This window comes from Aquarana catesbeiana, linkage group LG05 (genome assembly GCF_042186555.1).
Source record: "Aquarana catesbeiana isolate 2022-GZ linkage group LG05, ASM4218655v1, whole genome shotgun sequence".
Taxonomy (NCBI): Eukaryota; Metazoa; Chordata; class Amphibia; order Anura; family Ranidae; genus Aquarana; species Aquarana catesbeiana.
In genome coordinates this window covers 96,118,515-96,135,151 of record NC_133328.1, presented here as the reverse complement: position 1 = coordinate 96,135,151, position 16,637 = coordinate 96,118,515, and the positions used below count along the sequence as shown (strand labels likewise).

At 44.8% G+C, this 16,637-nt stretch overlaps 1 protein-coding gene across 2 annotated transcripts in view; it reads right to left on the bottom strand.

Annotated features, from left to right (window-relative positions):
* Window positions 1–15,171, bottom strand: part of PRKAG2 (protein kinase AMP-activated non-catalytic subunit gamma 2) — a 538,740-nt gene extending 523,569 nt beyond the window's left edge. Inside the window, exon 1 of one of the 2 annotated variants that reach the window (XM_073629982.1) lies at window positions 14,810–15,171. In XM_073629982.1, the coding sequence (XP_073486083.1) occupies window positions 14,810–14,908 (99 nt within the window). In that variant the 5' untranslated portion in view covers window positions 14,909–15,171. The remainder of the gene's footprint in view (window positions 1–14,809) is intronic. The other variant, XM_073629984.1, reaches the window with a different exon arrangement.
* Between the last annotated feature and the right edge of the window lie 1,466 nt (window positions 15,172–16,637).

Sequence of the window (16,637 nt, the reverse complement as noted above, 5' to 3'; positions counted from 1 at the left end):
GATACAGAAGATGGATGTATAGATAGATACAGAAGATGGATGTATAGATAGATACAGAAGATGGATGTATAGATAGATACAGAAGATGGATGTATAGATAGATACAGAAGATGGATGTATAGATAGATACAGAAGATGGATGGATAGATAGATATAAAGGATGGATAGATAGACAGATACAGAAGATGGATGTATAGATAGATACAGAAGATGGATGTATAGATAGATACAGAAGATGGATGTATAGATAGATACAGAAGATGGATGTATAGATAGATACAGAAGATGGATGTATAGATCGATACAGAAGATGGATGTATAGATAGATACAGAAGATGGATGGATAGATAGATACAGAAGATGGATGGATAGATACTGTGGATGGATAGATAAGTACAGTAGATGGATAGATGGATAGATACAGTAGGTGGATACTATGGATGGATAGATAGGTACAGTAGATGGATGGATAGGTACAGTAGATGGATGGATAGGTACAGTAGATGGATGGATAGGTACAGTAGATACATAAATAGAGTTAGAATACATGTGCTCCCACTGTGGAGACTCTTCAAAGTTAGAGTTAGGGTCTGCAGGATACAGGGTACCTTGCCGTGGCCTGCAGCTTATGCATGTATTTGAAAATGTGTGCAACTAAACCCCTGTTTTTAACGCATACTGTTAGGCAGGTTAATTTGGTTGGTCGCAGGCTGGTTGGTAAGTTGAGCTTGGAAATTCTTTGGTTTTATTTTACATAGATAGACAGACATAACTCTGGGCAAAACCTATGCCCCCCCCCCGAGTTAAACGCTCTTTTTTACCTAGGGGTAGAGGAAGAAGGTGTATGGGAAGTGGCGGTGCGTCCATTAAGGGCGCACAGGCTCCGTCCTCTCTGTCACGCCACCCCCCCCCTCTATGTAAAATGGATAGATTCATACATGGCATGAATCTATCCATGGCTGCTGTAGCCACCCCCTATTCAGGCGTCCGGCCACTTTTCGGATGCCGGGCGCCTGAATTACAGGGGCGGGGGGTTTTTTTTGAAGCACCTGATTAGAGCTATAGGCTCTAATAGGCTTAAAAAAAGGTGGACTTAGAGTGCATAGCATTGCGCTCACAGTCCACCCAGGTGTGTTAGAAAAACAAATGAATATTTGCTTTTCTAACACTGAACCGCCTCTCAGCCAATCAGGAGTCGCGAGTCTAATACCCGCCACCTGATTGACTGAAGGCACAGGCACTCCAATTGGATGCCTAATGGCACGGATAAAGAGACGCATGGGAGGACAGAGAAGCATGGAGGGTGCAGGAGCCGTCGCCTGACCCGCTGCGTGTCCCACAGCTCGTCGCCTTCACCCGCTGCCTGACCCACCACCAGGATGGGTTAAGTGCCGGTCAGACGGCGAGCGGGGGATAACAGTGTTTGCATATGATGGACACAGAAGCTGCATATGATGGGCACAGAGGCTGCATATGATGGGCACAGGCTGCATATGATGGCCACAGAGGCTGCATATGATGGGCACAGGCTGCAATATGATGGGCACAGAGGCTGTATATTATGAGCACAGAGGCTGCATTTTATGGGCACAGTGGCTGCATTTTATGGGCACAGTGGCTGCATTTTATGGGTACAGTGGCTGCATATGAAGGCCACAGTGGCTGCATTTGAAGGGCACAGTGGCTGCATGATGGGCACAGTGGCTGCATTTTATGGGGCACAGTGGCTGCAATTGATGGCACAGTGAGGCTGCAATTGATGGGTTTGTTTTTCAGAATTTTTCAGTTTGCGCCCCCCTAAAAAAAATTTCAGCACTAGCCGCCACTGTATGGGCAGTCCCTGGGTTACGAACAAGAAAGGTTCTGTAGGTTTGTTCTTAAGGTGAATTTGTATATAAGTTTGAACAGGTACTTTTTTCTTTAAGTGTAACTCCAGCCAAAAAAATATTTTTACGTTTTGGATAGCATAGGGAAGGGTTAACTGGCCCTGTAGTAATGTGGGATTGCTGGTAGGTCCGCCGGACAGTAGGTGGCAGTATGCGGTGAGCAGCAAGATGGCTGTCCAGCAGTTTCCAGGACCAGCGTGATGTCACGCTGCCACAGTTCTGAAGTACAAGTCGTATGTAAGTTGGATGTTTGTAACTCGAGGACTGCCTGTAATACTTACCTTATTTCTTGTTGCAGCAGGATCCCTCAAGCAGTACGACTGGCCCCTTGAAGCCTCTTCCCTAAGGTGCTCCCAGCCACAGTCGCACGCCTACCTCCTCCACATACAATACAGAGTGAATAGACCTGCATTATAAGTGATCATGCAGAAGGACTGCCCATAGCCCAGGGTACCAGAGGAAAAGGAGGACAGCGCTGGAGCTGGCCAAAGTGGGGGATAAATAGTAAAAGCAGTATGTTTTAAAAGAAAAAAATAGAAATTGCGTGTTAAACAGTATTTTAGCCAAATGAACGTCATCCAGTTAAGCTCCATTCAAATCTGAGTGACATGGGAGTGTCATGTTTTTCACGCTTTTTTTGTGCGTTTTTGTAGTGTGTTTTTGTAGAGACATTATTGATTTCAATGAGCGGCCCTCCGCTCTAAAAACACTCCAAAGGAGCTCCTGTATCCTTATGTGGAGCCGACTTGTGTGTTTTTGAATAGCGTATTTTGGTGTGTTTTTGGGGTATTTCTTTAGCGCATTTGGGTTGCCATTAACAAGTCGTATTTAACAACCCGACATGCAGATCGAATCCTTTCGTCCCTCTATCTTAGGATTTCCTCTTGTGACAAAAATCAGAACACGCAGCTCTTCCAATGCTGGCAGGAAGACATTCCAAATTTGGAGTCGGAGGACTGGGATGAGGGGATCCAACAATATATACCGCTAATGATTTCTGCCAGAGACAGATATATCCAGCTCAAGTTTTTACATAAAGCTTATTATACCCCTCAAAGGCTGGCAATCTATCCGACACAGTCAGATCGATGCCCCAAGTGTCTGACTGAGGTGGGGACCTTCATGCATGTAGTCTGGGCCTGCCCTGTGATACGAGGTTTCTGGGAGGAAGTGGTGAACGAGATTCATGAAATTGGGGGCCTACGGGTAGACACTGACCCCAGAATTCTCCTTCTGGGAATCTGTGACACCATCACGCATAATAAACACAAACAGCTGTTTGTTTTTTACTCAGCCTTTTATGCCAGGAAAACAATTCTATGCAAATGGTTTCGGATTGGCGGTCGATGATAGATGGGGTACTGCCCCTATATAAACTGACGTACATGAGCCGTAAGTGTCCCAAGAAATTTGATAAGATCTGGGGGGGAGTGGATGAAGATGAAGTCCTACTTAAGGTTTCTGGGGATGGAGTATGTGAGCCTAGTTATGTGCTAATCTCAATGAAATGTGATACTACTGTTATTTGCCTCCCTTCCTTCCCACCCCTGATCCTTGTCTATCCCCCCCCTTCCTTAAACCCGATGCCCCCCCCCCCCCTTCTCTTTTCTCCTTTGTTTTCCCAAAAAAAGAAATGCTCTTTTTTACTATATGTACATGACCCTTTTATAAAGATGGGATAATGAGTGCCTTGGAATCCTAGACCAAATGCTGTGTTTGCTCATAAAACCTTGTAAGCTTACATAAATGTGACTTTTGTACTATAGATTGATGGAATGTGTACCTATTTATTCTCAATATAAGATGTCTGATAAATAAAAACTCTTCTGTTTTAAAAAAGAAAAAAAAAAAACAAGTTTTATTCAAGTCGAATGTTTGTAACTCGGGGACTGCCGTGTTTTTGGGGCATTTCATTAGTGCGTTTGGGTTGCCATTAACAATAAATGGCACTCAAACGCCCATTGCACGTTTCGGTGCGCTTTTAGCACGCCGCAGAATCACACAATTCTGCTACGCTGAGATGTGAACAGGGCCCTAGAATTGGCATCTACATTAGAAGTATACAGTGCCTTGAAAATGTATTAATGGAAAGATGGATGAAGCCAAATAAAGGGCAATCTTAGAAAAAAAAACTGTTAAGAGTCTGCAAAAGACTTGAGACTGGGGCAGAGGTTCACCTCCCAGCAGGACAACGGCCCTAAACATACAGCCAGAGCTACAATGGAATGGTTTAGATCAAAGCATATTCATGTGTTATTATGGCCCAGTCAAAGTCCAGACCTAAATGCAATTGAGAATCTGTGGCAAGACTTGTGTTGATCTATCACATAAAAGCCCAATAAAATTAATTTATGTTTTTGCTTGTAACATGACAAAATGTGAAAAATTTCAAGGGGTATGAATACTTTTTCAAGGCACTGTAGATGTCTCCCAAATGCTATGAAATATGATGGTGCTACATAAATAATAAGGCCGATGTCACACTAGCCACCCTGATGCTGGTGAGAACTTGCCAGCAGCTGGGTCCCTATATGGTACATAGGGTGAAATATAAATACTCACCTACTTGTACATGTCGCCCCCTCATTGGCTGGATGCACCTTGTGTTGTTCTCTTACCATTAACTTATATTTTGTAGATTCTTTGTCGGTGAGGAACCGACACCTTGCTCATTCTGCCTTCGAGCAAGCGACATATACAAGTTAGTGCTTTGCTTGCCTATTTTAGGATCACCAGTGTGACAATGGTCTAATACAGTGGTCTCCAAACTGCAGCTCGGGGGCCAGATGTGGCCCTTTGATTACCTTTATCTGGCCCTTGGGGCAATATTACACCAACTGACACCAATGATGGGACACCATCCCCCCTATTTGACACCATCAATGGGGTACTAATCTACTGATTGATAAAAAAAGGGGCAGTATTTATCCGATTACAACCGATGATGGGACCCTGATGACGGGGCATTTTCTACTCCCACTGGGCACAGTCTGGCCCCCCACAAAGTCTGAAGGACAGTAAACTGGGCCGTTGCTTGGAAAGTTTGGAGACTAATGGTCTAATAGATAGGCCACTTGGTACATGGGGTGTCTAGCTCCTGTGCATGCAATAACAGCAATTTATTACGCTGAGGAGGCACAGGTACAGCGCCCAGCCCCGCTGCCTGTCAAAGTCTATGGATGGTTCAAATATGCTGCAGCTGGACAAGGTGAAATACTGTACCAAGTGGTATTCATGATTATGGCTGTACATGTTCAGGGATGAAAGGCCGGAATGCAGCCATTCTTTTATGATCTGTGCTGTTGTACTATATTATTAGTAACAGTCTACAAATACTGTATGTACTACTATTAGGATTTATAAAGTCAGACCAATAAACAGCAATATTTCCTCCTTAGCTTTGACTGTTGGAGGCGGCTGTCTGCAGTAAAATGTGGAGACACAGGTTGTCTGATAGAAGATATTTCCTGTTTGATGATGAACTTTACTAACCCAACTTATGCTTAAATCAATAGTGTGCTAGAATATAGGAGGCCAAACAACAGTAAGTCTGAAAGGTCATGTATTTTTATGCAAAGGGTACAAAACTCTAGATTATTCTACGCTGAGAACTGTACAATGATAGTAAATCTTTCTTTCAAATATTAAAGCTGAACTCTGGGAATGTAGTAAAATCTGCAGACCCCCTGCACTGCAAGAGTTAAAAACTCATTAGGCCGAAGGGTAAAGGAATTGGGTGTGATCGAAGGTTCTGGCACTTCTCCTCTTCGATCCTCCGCTGCAGCCAGCTTGTGGGTGTGCCTTTGCAGCTCTTACCTACAATTGGTCCTGCATTGTAATTGGTGACAGCGTGTGCAACTGCTATCCAGGGCATCTCAAACTGTCCCATCATGCCTCTGCCTGGGGGAGTCATGCTTGTAACTGTCAGCCTTGCAATGCCTCATGGGACTTGTAGTTCTGCAACAGCTGGAGGGCCGCCAGTTTGAGACCCCTGCCTTCAGGGAATGCGCACACAGATGGAGAGAGCCTGTCTGACCAAGGAATAGGATAATACACCTTAATTCTCTACCCCTAGACTTAAAGTGATAGTAAAGCTGTTGTAAAACCAACTTTTTTTTTAACTAAAATAAAAAAGGATGTTATACTTACTGTACCTGCTCTGTGCAAAGGTATTGCACAGAGCAGCTCCAAACCTCCTCTTCTTGGGTCCCCTGACAGCGCTGTCTACTCCGCCTCTTCTCTGTGCGTCACCAAAGGAAGCTGCTTCCTATGGGGGCACACGTACGGTGTGCTCCCAAGCCAAGCTGCGTGTGTCCATAGACACAAGCAACACGAATCCGCCCCGCCCCCACTCCCTTCTCACTGGATTTGACTGATAGTGGCTGGAGCTGTTCTCAGCCAAACTTGTGAGAACAGGGAGGGAGGAGAGAAGTTCTACAGCCGGGCACTGGATTGATACAGGACTTAGGTAAGTATTTATTGAAGGGGGGAAAGGAACAACAACTGGAAGGTTTTTTTTCCCCTAATGTAGGGGTCTCCAAACTTTCTAAACAAAGGGCCAGTTACCTGTCCTTTAGCCTTTAGGGGGTTGGACTGTGGCCAGCAGGATTGGATTAGAAAACACCTTGGTATCATTGGAAGTAAAAATTACCTCATCATTGGTTTTAGTGGGAGGAATAGTGCTCAATTGTTGGTATCAGTGGGAGAAATGGTGCTCTATTGTTGGTAGTTAATGGAGGAATAGTGCCCTATTATTGGTGTCAGTGGGAGGAATGGTGCCCTATCATTGGTGCTTGTAGGAGGAATGGTGCCCCATCATTGGTGTCTGTAGGAGGAATGGTGCCCCATCATTAGTGTCAATGAGAGGAATGGTGCCCCCCATTGGTGTCTGTAGGAGGAATGGTGCCCCATCATTGGTGTCTGTAGGAGGAATGGTGCCCCATCATTAGTGTCAATGAGAGGAATGGGGCCCCCCATTGGTGTCTGTAGGAGGAATGGTGCCCTATCATTGGTGTCAGTGGGAGGAATAGTGCCCCATCATTGGTGCCTGTAGGAGGAATGGTGCCCCATCATTGGTGTCTGTAGAAGGAATTGTGCCCCATCATTGGTGTCTGTAAAAAGAATAGTGCCATATTATTGGTGTCAGTGGGAGGAATGGTTCCCTATCATTGGTGTCAGTGGGAGGAATAGTTCCCCATCATTGGTGTCAGTGAGAGGAATGGTGCCCCATTATTTGTCTATAGGAGGATAATTGCCCCATCATTGGTGCCCCATCATTTGTCTGTAGGAGGATCATTGCCCCATCATTGGTGTCAGTGGGAGGAATAGTGCCCCATCATTGGTGTCAGTGGGAGGAATAGTGCCCCATCATTGGTGTCAGTGGGAGGAATAGTGCCCCATCATTGGTGTCAGTGGGAGGAACAGTGCCCCATCATTGGTGTCAATGGGAGGAATAGTGCCCCATCATTGGTGTCAGTGGGAGGAATAGTGCCCCATCATTGGTGTCAGTGGGAGGAATAGTGCCCCATCATTGGTGTCAGTGGGAGGAATAGTGCCCCATCATTGGTGTCAGTGGGAGGAATGGTGCCTCAAGGGCCAGATAAAGGCAAGCAAAGGGCCACATCCGGCCAGTTTGGAGATCACTGCCCTAAAGCATAGAATGTCCACTGCAAGGGGATCTCTTTCCTGCCTGGAGCGAGGCTTTAAATCACTAGAATGTACCTAATAAAGAAATATATTAACTCCTTTTCTATTAGCAAACTGTATATAAGTATGTCATATTTGTGTAATGTAGATATATAGAAATTGGTGAAGTGAACATGTTTACCAAACATTTATTTTAAATGAAAAAGGTCAATTTACTAAAGCAGAGACCATTTACATAGCAATGTGACTGTTTACTGAGTGTTTGATTACCCAATTATGATCAAGAAAGTAAAATTGATTGATTGAAGTCTCATCTTATTTACTAAGCTCAGTGAGCATTCACTTTAGAAAGTGACCAATCTCTACTACTTTAGTAAATCAACCCTATTGGCTCAGTATGGTAGCAAAGCAAGTAGCATTGAAGGAGAGGTCAGCAGCGGCAGCCTCTGTAATTCCTTATACAGGTTTCCTTTTCTTTCAAGCCCATCTCTGTCCAAACGTGTTACTTTTAACTCTACCCATATATATCATCCTGTCATTTGTCTTTTCAATTTCCTACAAGTGAAGAATTCCTGTATTTTGCCCCTAAGACATCATCAAATGGCAATGGAGGTCTTCATTCTGCTGGATGTGGAATCCAGGAGGGCATAGAGGAAGTGACACCGTGTGACACCCATTAAACTACATGCACTGATTGGCACTGATAAGAAGGGTTATCAGTGGTGACAATACTGATAACTCTCCTCCTTAGCATGCATTATAATTCAGCCGCACAGGGTGATAACGCTGCAGGGAAGTCACTGCAAGTAAAATCATGTTGTTATCCGGCAGGAGGAAGTATTCTTTGAATGCTAGAGGCACTATTGTTTATTTGTTAAAGAGATTAAAAATGATGATTCTTCATTTGTTGGAGATTTCTAATTTTTGAGATTAAAAATGATGATTCTTCATTTGTTGGTATAGATATAATCTAATAATGATAATTTACCACAAAGGTCTCTGACTCTGTAAGAGCAAGTATGCCAGTCATTAAGTGTCAACTTTATTCTGACTTTCCTAATCTGTATTCCTTCCAAAGTATTGAAGTTAAGGACAGCCAGGAAACTAGCACTCTGATAAGGAGATCACAAATGGCAGGCTCTGTTCTTTTTCTCAATATTTTGAAATAGATGTAACCCCAAATCACTAAAAGCTCATAAGCTTTAACATGTTAACGTCATTTCAAACGTTGTTTTCAGTATTTTAAACTTGCAGCTTTCATTAGAAAAATACCTGTTGATCCTGTTATAAAGGATCAATAGAAGGACAACTTCCTGTTATGGGGTGACAACACTTTGTCCCAGTCTCCGGTTCTGGTGCAGACAGGGTGACAACACTGGAACACATCTGGGAGACGGATGTCACCCTATAACAGGAAGTGCCTAAATATGGACCTTTATGGCAGGATCAGCAGGTACTTTTTTTTATGATAGCTAAAAATGTTAAAAGGCTAAAATACATTTTCAAAAGACATTAACATGTTAAAGGCGCCGAGAGGCGGGGCAGAGTCATACATTTGACGACTATGAATGCCGAATGCTGGACTCGGGAAAGCGCCCGCAAGGTAACCCCCTCTGGGAAGCGCTTCTCCTAGGGGGTTATCTGATGTGGGGAGGAGCCGCGAGAGCCGCCGGGGGACCCCAGAAGACAAGGTTCGGGGCCACTCTGTGCAAAACGAGCTCCACAGTGGAGGTATGATATGTTTGTTTAAAAAAAAAAAAAAGAAACCCTAAGTGCCAGGTTAACACTAGACGCGGCACAACTTGCAGGTCGCCTCACCGAGGCGACCTGCACACGACTGCCGGGGCGACTTGCAAGACGACTTCTGTATAGAAGTCTATGCAAGTCGCCCCCAAAGTAGTACAGGAACCTTTCTTCTAAGTCGGAGCGACTTGGGTCGCTCCGATTAGAACGGTTCCATTGTACAGAACGGGAGGCGACTTGTCAGGCGGCTAGGTCGCCTGACAAGTCGCCCCCGTGTGAACCGGCTCTTACAATTACTTTAAAGCTTAATTGAACAAACTGAATTTTAGAAGCTGATTGGCTACCATGCATAACTGCACCAGATTCTGAGTTCTCCAGTTTTAGTAAATCCCCCCACAGTAATTAGCAAACTAAATGACATTTAGTTAGGGAATGTCCTAGTAGATCTAAATCCAATCACCGAAAGCCTCATATAAGCTTTAACATGCTAATGTCTTTTCAGAATGAGTTTTAGTCTTTTAAAATTTTTAGCTATTGTTAAAATAAATAATACCTGCTGATTGTGCCATAAAGGTCCTCCATCAGGCACTTGCTGTTATGCGGTGACATCTGTCCCCCCCGGTGGGGTTCCAGTGTTGTCACCCTATTACATGTACCCCTAGTGAAGACTACAGGTGGTGACACAAGCATGGTCCACCAGTGTCAGGAAGCTGGTCCAGAGCAATCAATGCAGCTGATGCTGGGATGAGTGAATGCAGATGGGATGCAGCTTGAGAACATCAGCACCACTGAGATTCGAAAATGGATTTCAAAAAGTTGAAAAAAGTACTTCATGACAAAAAAATGGCAGTGGTTTATAATACATGGGGGTTGATTTACTAAAACTGTGGAATGCAAAATCTGGAGCAGCTCTGCATGGTAGCCAATCAGCTTCTAACTTCAGCTTGTTCAATTAATCCCTTTGTGCCGACACTTCCCGACCCTTTAAGAGATTTCAGATGCCGGGAGGCGGGACAGGGTTTTTTTGATCATGTGACCACTGTGATTGGCTTTCATAGCGGTCACATGATCAAGAAGCGATCTGAAACTTTCAGTTAGCTGCCAGTAAAGCGTGCAGGGCGCTCGTTAGCGGCACAGCTATGTGGGCTAATTGGTATGGAAATATGTGGATGCTCGGCGCCAAGGCCCACCCACTGAGAGGACACATATTTGCGTACTGTCGGCGCCTAGGGGTTAAGCTTTGAAAAAAAAAAAACTGGAAGCTAGGTTCTGCGCAGAGCTGCACCAGATTTTGCATTCTCCAGATTTAGTAAATCAACCCCATGGTGCTTTCACAAACGATATGTCATCCAATTACTTAAAGTGATTGTAGGGGTCTGTTTTTTTGTTTTATTTTTAAATAACAAACATGTCATACTTACCTCCACTGTACAGCTTGTTTTGCCCCGATCTTCGTCTTTTGAGGTCCCCCGTCGGCTCTAGGGGCTCCTCCCCACATCAGATAACCCCCTAGGATATACGCCGAATGTATGACTCGGCCCGTCCCCCCCCCCGCTGCCCGCATCACTGGATTTGATTGACAGCAGTGGGAGCCAATGGCTGCGCTGCTATCAATCCATCCAATCCAAAGCCGAGAACCCCGGACAGAGAGATGGCGCGTCCCCACCGGGTCAAGTGCATAGGATAGGAAGGTGAAAAAACACAAAGGATAACAACCCCTTTAAGAACTTCACTCCCTTCCATGTCCCCCCTTTACCTTTTTCCTGAGTTATTAATAAAAACCTATTCACATGCTCAGGGAATCCAGCGTTCTTCTGTAGGGATCCACTGCTCTATTGCTGCTCACCCGATCCTGCGCTGCCATCTTCTTCCCTGACATCATCAGGGTCAGGCTGACCCTTCAAAGTTCTTGCAGCTTGTCCCCTCATGACGCAAATCAGCCTAGAAGAACCAGGAAGATATACCCGGCCCCCTGATGACCCACCATGACCCATGTGCACTACAGAACCCTGAGGCCTCCTGGGATGCATGACATAAGTATCCCTGGAGGCTGCTGAATTCTCACCTAGGTCAGAATCCAGGAAGTGCAGAAATGTGCTTCCCAAACAAAACGTAATATGAAAAATGTTTTTAACATTTTCTGACTGTGAGAGGGGAGGACGGGGGAGGGGGGGGAGAGTGGAATGTCGGAAAGTGAGCAGGGAGGGTGAAGATCCATCTAATGTAGAAATATAGGCAAAACCTAACTAGTCTTAACCGGTTCAATACAGGGCAATTTCACCCCCTTCCTTCCCAGGCCAATTTTTAATTTTCAGCGCTGTCGCATTTTAAACGTCAATTGCGCGGTCGTGCAACGTTGTACCCAAAAAAAATTTATGTCCTTTTTTCACCACAAATAGAGCTTTCTTTTGGTGGTATTTGATCGCCTCTGCGGTTTTTATTTTTTGCGCTATAAACAAAAGAAGAGCGACAATTTTGAAAAAAACACAATATTTTTTACTTTTTGCTATAATAAATATCCCAATTTTTTTTTAAAAAAACAAATTTTTTCCTGAGTTTCGGCCGATACGTATTCTTCTACATATTTTTGGTAAAAAAAATCGCAATAAGCGTATATTGATTGGTTTGCGCAAAAGTTATAGCGTCTACAAAATACGGGATAGATTTATGGCATTTTTAAAAAAAATATATTTATTTATTTTTTTAGCGGCGATCGCGATTTTTTTTCATGACTGCGACATTATGGCGGACACATCGGACACTTTTGACACATTTTTGGGACCATTCACATTTATACAGCGATCAATGCTATAAAATTGCATTGATTACTGTGTAAATGTGACAGGCAGTGAAGGGGTTAACCACTAGGGGGCGGGGAGAGGTTAAGTATGTTTCCTAGGGAATGATTCTAACTGAAGGGGGAGGGGAGGTACAAGGGGAGGAGACCAATCAGTGTTCCTCCGTTCTGGGAACACAGATCGCTCTCCTCAGAGCTGACAGGCTGTGGATCTGTGTGTTTACACACACAGATCCACATGCCGGCCCGGTTAACGGGCAATCGCGGGTGCCCGGCGGACATCGCGGCCGCCGGGCACACGCACCGGGTCCCGAGCAACGCGGCGCGCACGCTCCCGGCGGCGCGCGCGTGCCCCCTAGACGGCCGGGAATCCCAGGACGTCATATGACGTCCACCCAGGATGGGAGATCCCATCTGTGGACGTCATATGACTATGGGCGGGTAGTGAAGTGGTTAAAAATGCTCCCTCTCCCCCTCCTAACACCCATTCTGACTAACCTGTGTAAGAAGCATGTATATACTTACCTATTTTCAGGCCGCACCAGTCTGGTCATGTAATCTGGCTCCCCTGTCTCAGCCAGCACCAGCTGCAGGGGAGAGGAGCGAGCAGACACTGAATTGGCTATAGGAGTCTATCGGTGACGTCACCACCCCCAGACATTCCAGCCATTGTCAGTGCACTCTCCCCTCTCCCCTGCAGCTGCCACTGGCTGACACAGGAAAGATCATGTGACCTGACCAGAGAAGCCTGAAAATAGATAAGTATGTATACATAGCTTTCATCCACAGGTTAGTCAGCATAGGTGTTAGGAGAGGGGAGGGGACATTTTTAAGACTATTAAGGTTTTGCCTGGAGTTTTATTTTAAAGTGGTTGTAAACCCCAAGACATGAAATATGAACAAAGCATATGCCTCTATAGTATGTACTTGTCTCAATTCATTTAGGCACGGTTTGCACTACCGGGAGTTCAAAGTCGCATGACAAGACCCAACCCATTAACTGCAATGCAACTGTTCAAATTGGTGCGACTCAAGTTGCAGCGACTTCGAAAAAGGTTCCTGCACTACTTTGGGGCGACTTCATCACGACTTGTATTGACTTCTGTTAATGAAGTCACAAGCAAGCCACAATGAGGTCACGTAGTAAGTTTCGCTTTTGTCTGCTGCTTTTTTCTTTCCTCTGCTATCAGCAAGAATTAATTCTGATATGTTTTCCTGACACCAAGAGAAAAATGGTGACAGGGGAGGGACCTCCAGCTGATTGACAGCCTCAGCTTTGTTCCTGTATGCTGTGTGAAGGGGTGTGTCTCTTCCCTCCAATGAGCTCTCAGAGCTCTCCTCACTGAGCTCTGCATATTGTAACTTCAGCTCTCTACCCCCTTTTTTCTAAACTCTCAAGCAAGCATTATCATTCAGCATTTAAAATGAATGTACAGAAGAGAGGGCTGCAGATAAACAGATACAACTTATGCAGGAGGATTGTTACATCTCTATGTATCACCTGAGGCCAGTCACTTCACTGGCTATATGTAAAAACAAAGTATATGTGAACCTCCACCTTGTAAAACAATCCATTCAGTTTAAGGCCTCATGCACATTGGACATTTTTACAGCTGTTGTTTTTGGCTTCAGACGTTATTTTCTGCAGCCAGTGTCCTGTGTCCATGCACACATAGGCTTTTCTCAGCGTTTTTTGACAGGGGCGTTTTCTGGCTTAAAAAAAAATCCATATCTAGTGGGTTTGAAGGGTTTTTCAGTTGTAAAAAATTTTCTAAACCTGAAAAACACAGCTTTTCTGTGTTTATGAGCGTTTTTGAGCCATAAGATTTTGTGGGAGTATAGTTTTGCTAAGAAAAGCTAAAAAATGCAAACACTAAAAAAATGCTAATGCAAAAACGCTGCAAAACTTGCGTCTTTACCAAAGCGTTCTACAGCTAAATCTACTAACATTTTTATAACATCCAGTGTGCATGAGGCCTAAAACAAAAATAAAAGGCAAAACATTTGTGTATATAAATTTTTAAAAAATGATAAATCACGTGATCACATGACATCTGTTCTCAGCTGCATAAGAAGTTAGAGAGGTGGAGGTGAAGAAACAGCAGGACACTGATCTTTCCAGTGAATGGCTGTGTGTGTGTGTTTACCAGCACAAATCTTGGCCATTGGAGAACAGGTAGGCTGTTCTCCCAGCATAGCCAAAAAATTGACCATTCTGGGAAGGATGTGCTCTCATGCCTAGCATGGTCAGTTCAAAATAAGAAAGCAGAGGGACTGCCAGGATCATCAGGGATTCGATACAAAGAGAACAGGATACTTTTTCATACAAGTACATGGTACAGCAGGCACATATCAGGAATATATAATGTTTGGGTAGCATATTCTTTAAGGATGACCACGTCTACAAAGATGTCCGCTAGACATTGATTAGCGGAAACAAATCTAAACAACAAACAGATCCGCCTATCATTTGTTTCCACAGGAAGAGCAAATTGTTACAAACATGTTTTCAGTACACAGAAAAGTTTGATAAGTTGAACCCATTACATGAAAACATGACATAACATGACCACGTGACACAATGTAATTAAAGTGTTTGTCCACCAACACAGATCACAGTGGTGTCAGGCTGACCCAGCAGTGGTGTGTGTGTGGGGGGTGTGTCCAGACAGGTGGGCGGGGCCAGCTGTCAGTGATCGGAGATGTCAGCACATGGACAATGACAACAATGACTCACAGGGATGTGGACTCTCAGCATCCTCCGCTTCTGGCCGCCGCCGCCGCTCTTCTTCGGGATCTCCTTCTTCTTCTTGCTGTCCATGGCGGTGCTGCCCATGCTTCGCCCCACCGCCACAACAAACTTTCTTGTAGTGTCCTCCCGGTGATCGCCGCTCACACCTCCCCCCGATGGAGGAGGACGGGGCACAGGGAGGAGGACATACCGGAGGTGTGGAGGAAGGAATGTTCAGCCCCGGCCGGGGGGGGGGGATCAATCCGTACTAATCCGATCACAAGTGTCACTCGCTGTGTGTAGAAATCAGCCGCCCAGCAAATCCGTCCCTCTGTCAGAGGAGGAGAGGAGGGCGGGGCCAGGAGAAGCCAAAACACAGGAAGTCAGGGGGAGCCCCGCATCGGTATGTGCAGGCGACACAGACACTCATCTACCACACAGGCGATCGCAGGAACTCCCCCCACACCATCCAAGGCTGATCTACACACCCTCCAACATCACATCACCCCTCTATAGAGGGATCGCCCATTTATAACTGAACCCCACAGTTGTTTTATTCTTTTTTTTAATTGCTTGTCAAAGTGTCTTTGTAATCATTATAGCTTTTATTACTTTATAAATGTTTCTTTACGGTAGTAGTAATAAATAGTTGTAAAGTCATCCTGGAGGGCAGTGGTAACCAGGTACACACAGAAGAACACGCATCAACCAACACAGCAATACAATAGTGTGGATGGCTCTCAATAATCCCCCAATGATGCTTAAAACATAGCTCCCAACTGTCCCTGATTTGGAGCAATGTCCCTCTGTCCCTCATTCCTCCTCATTTGTCCCTCATTTTGGTCTGATCTATATAGATGTATATAAAATGCACTTTTTATCTATCAAAAAGGTTTTTTCCAGCGCTAAACCTTTCATCTGATTTCTAAATTGCTGCATTTGTAAATTCCAAAAGACAATATAAAGGAATAGTAATGGTAAAAAAGCACCTGTGGGTTTAACCAATCTTGTTTTTTTTGTACAATTCTCCTTTAAGGGGGCGTGGCAAGGGGTGTGTCCTATGCCTGCATACTTTTGCTGATAGGTGTCCCTCATTCCCATCTCAAAAAGTTGGGAGGTATGCGATAGTGTGGATGGCTCTCAATAATCCCCCAATAATGCCTTAAAGCCGAGCTCCACCCAAAAGGAAAAGCTCCACTTGTTCGCACCCTCCACTGCCACATTTGGCACTTTTTTGAAGGGGAGCAGGTACCTGGATTTGACAGGAACCCACTCCAGCTTTCTGGTAAGATCGCCGCTCGGTGACCTACAACATTTCCAGCCCCTCTTCCTTCCCCCCCCGCTGCCCTATGGGACACACACAGGTCCCAGAAGATGGCAGGACCACTCAGAAAGCGCAGTGCGACTCACGCATGCACAGTAGGAAACAGGTTGTCTTCCTGTTTCACTTACTACAGATGTCAGCACCTGTCGAAGTCCTGCTGACTTCAATTTATTTTTTTTACAGACTGCTACTCTTCTTTAAAGTGGTTTTGAACTCAAAAGCAAACACTTATTATAACGCAGTTTACTAATTCTTAGGTGTGGTGGCTGCATTAGTTTACTTTTTTAGACTTTCTTTCCATCTGGTGATCCTGCCAGTAATTCTGTTTTTTTTTTCCAACAGAACAAGCTGTCCTGCATATGCAGAAGTCAACCTCTGGCCCTCCAGCTGTTGCAGAACTACAAGTCCCATCAGGCATCTGTCTTTGGGAGGCACGCTTGTAACCAAGGCTACTGTTAGGAACCACGGGGCCCCATACAGACAACCTGACTCAGGGCCCCATACAGACAA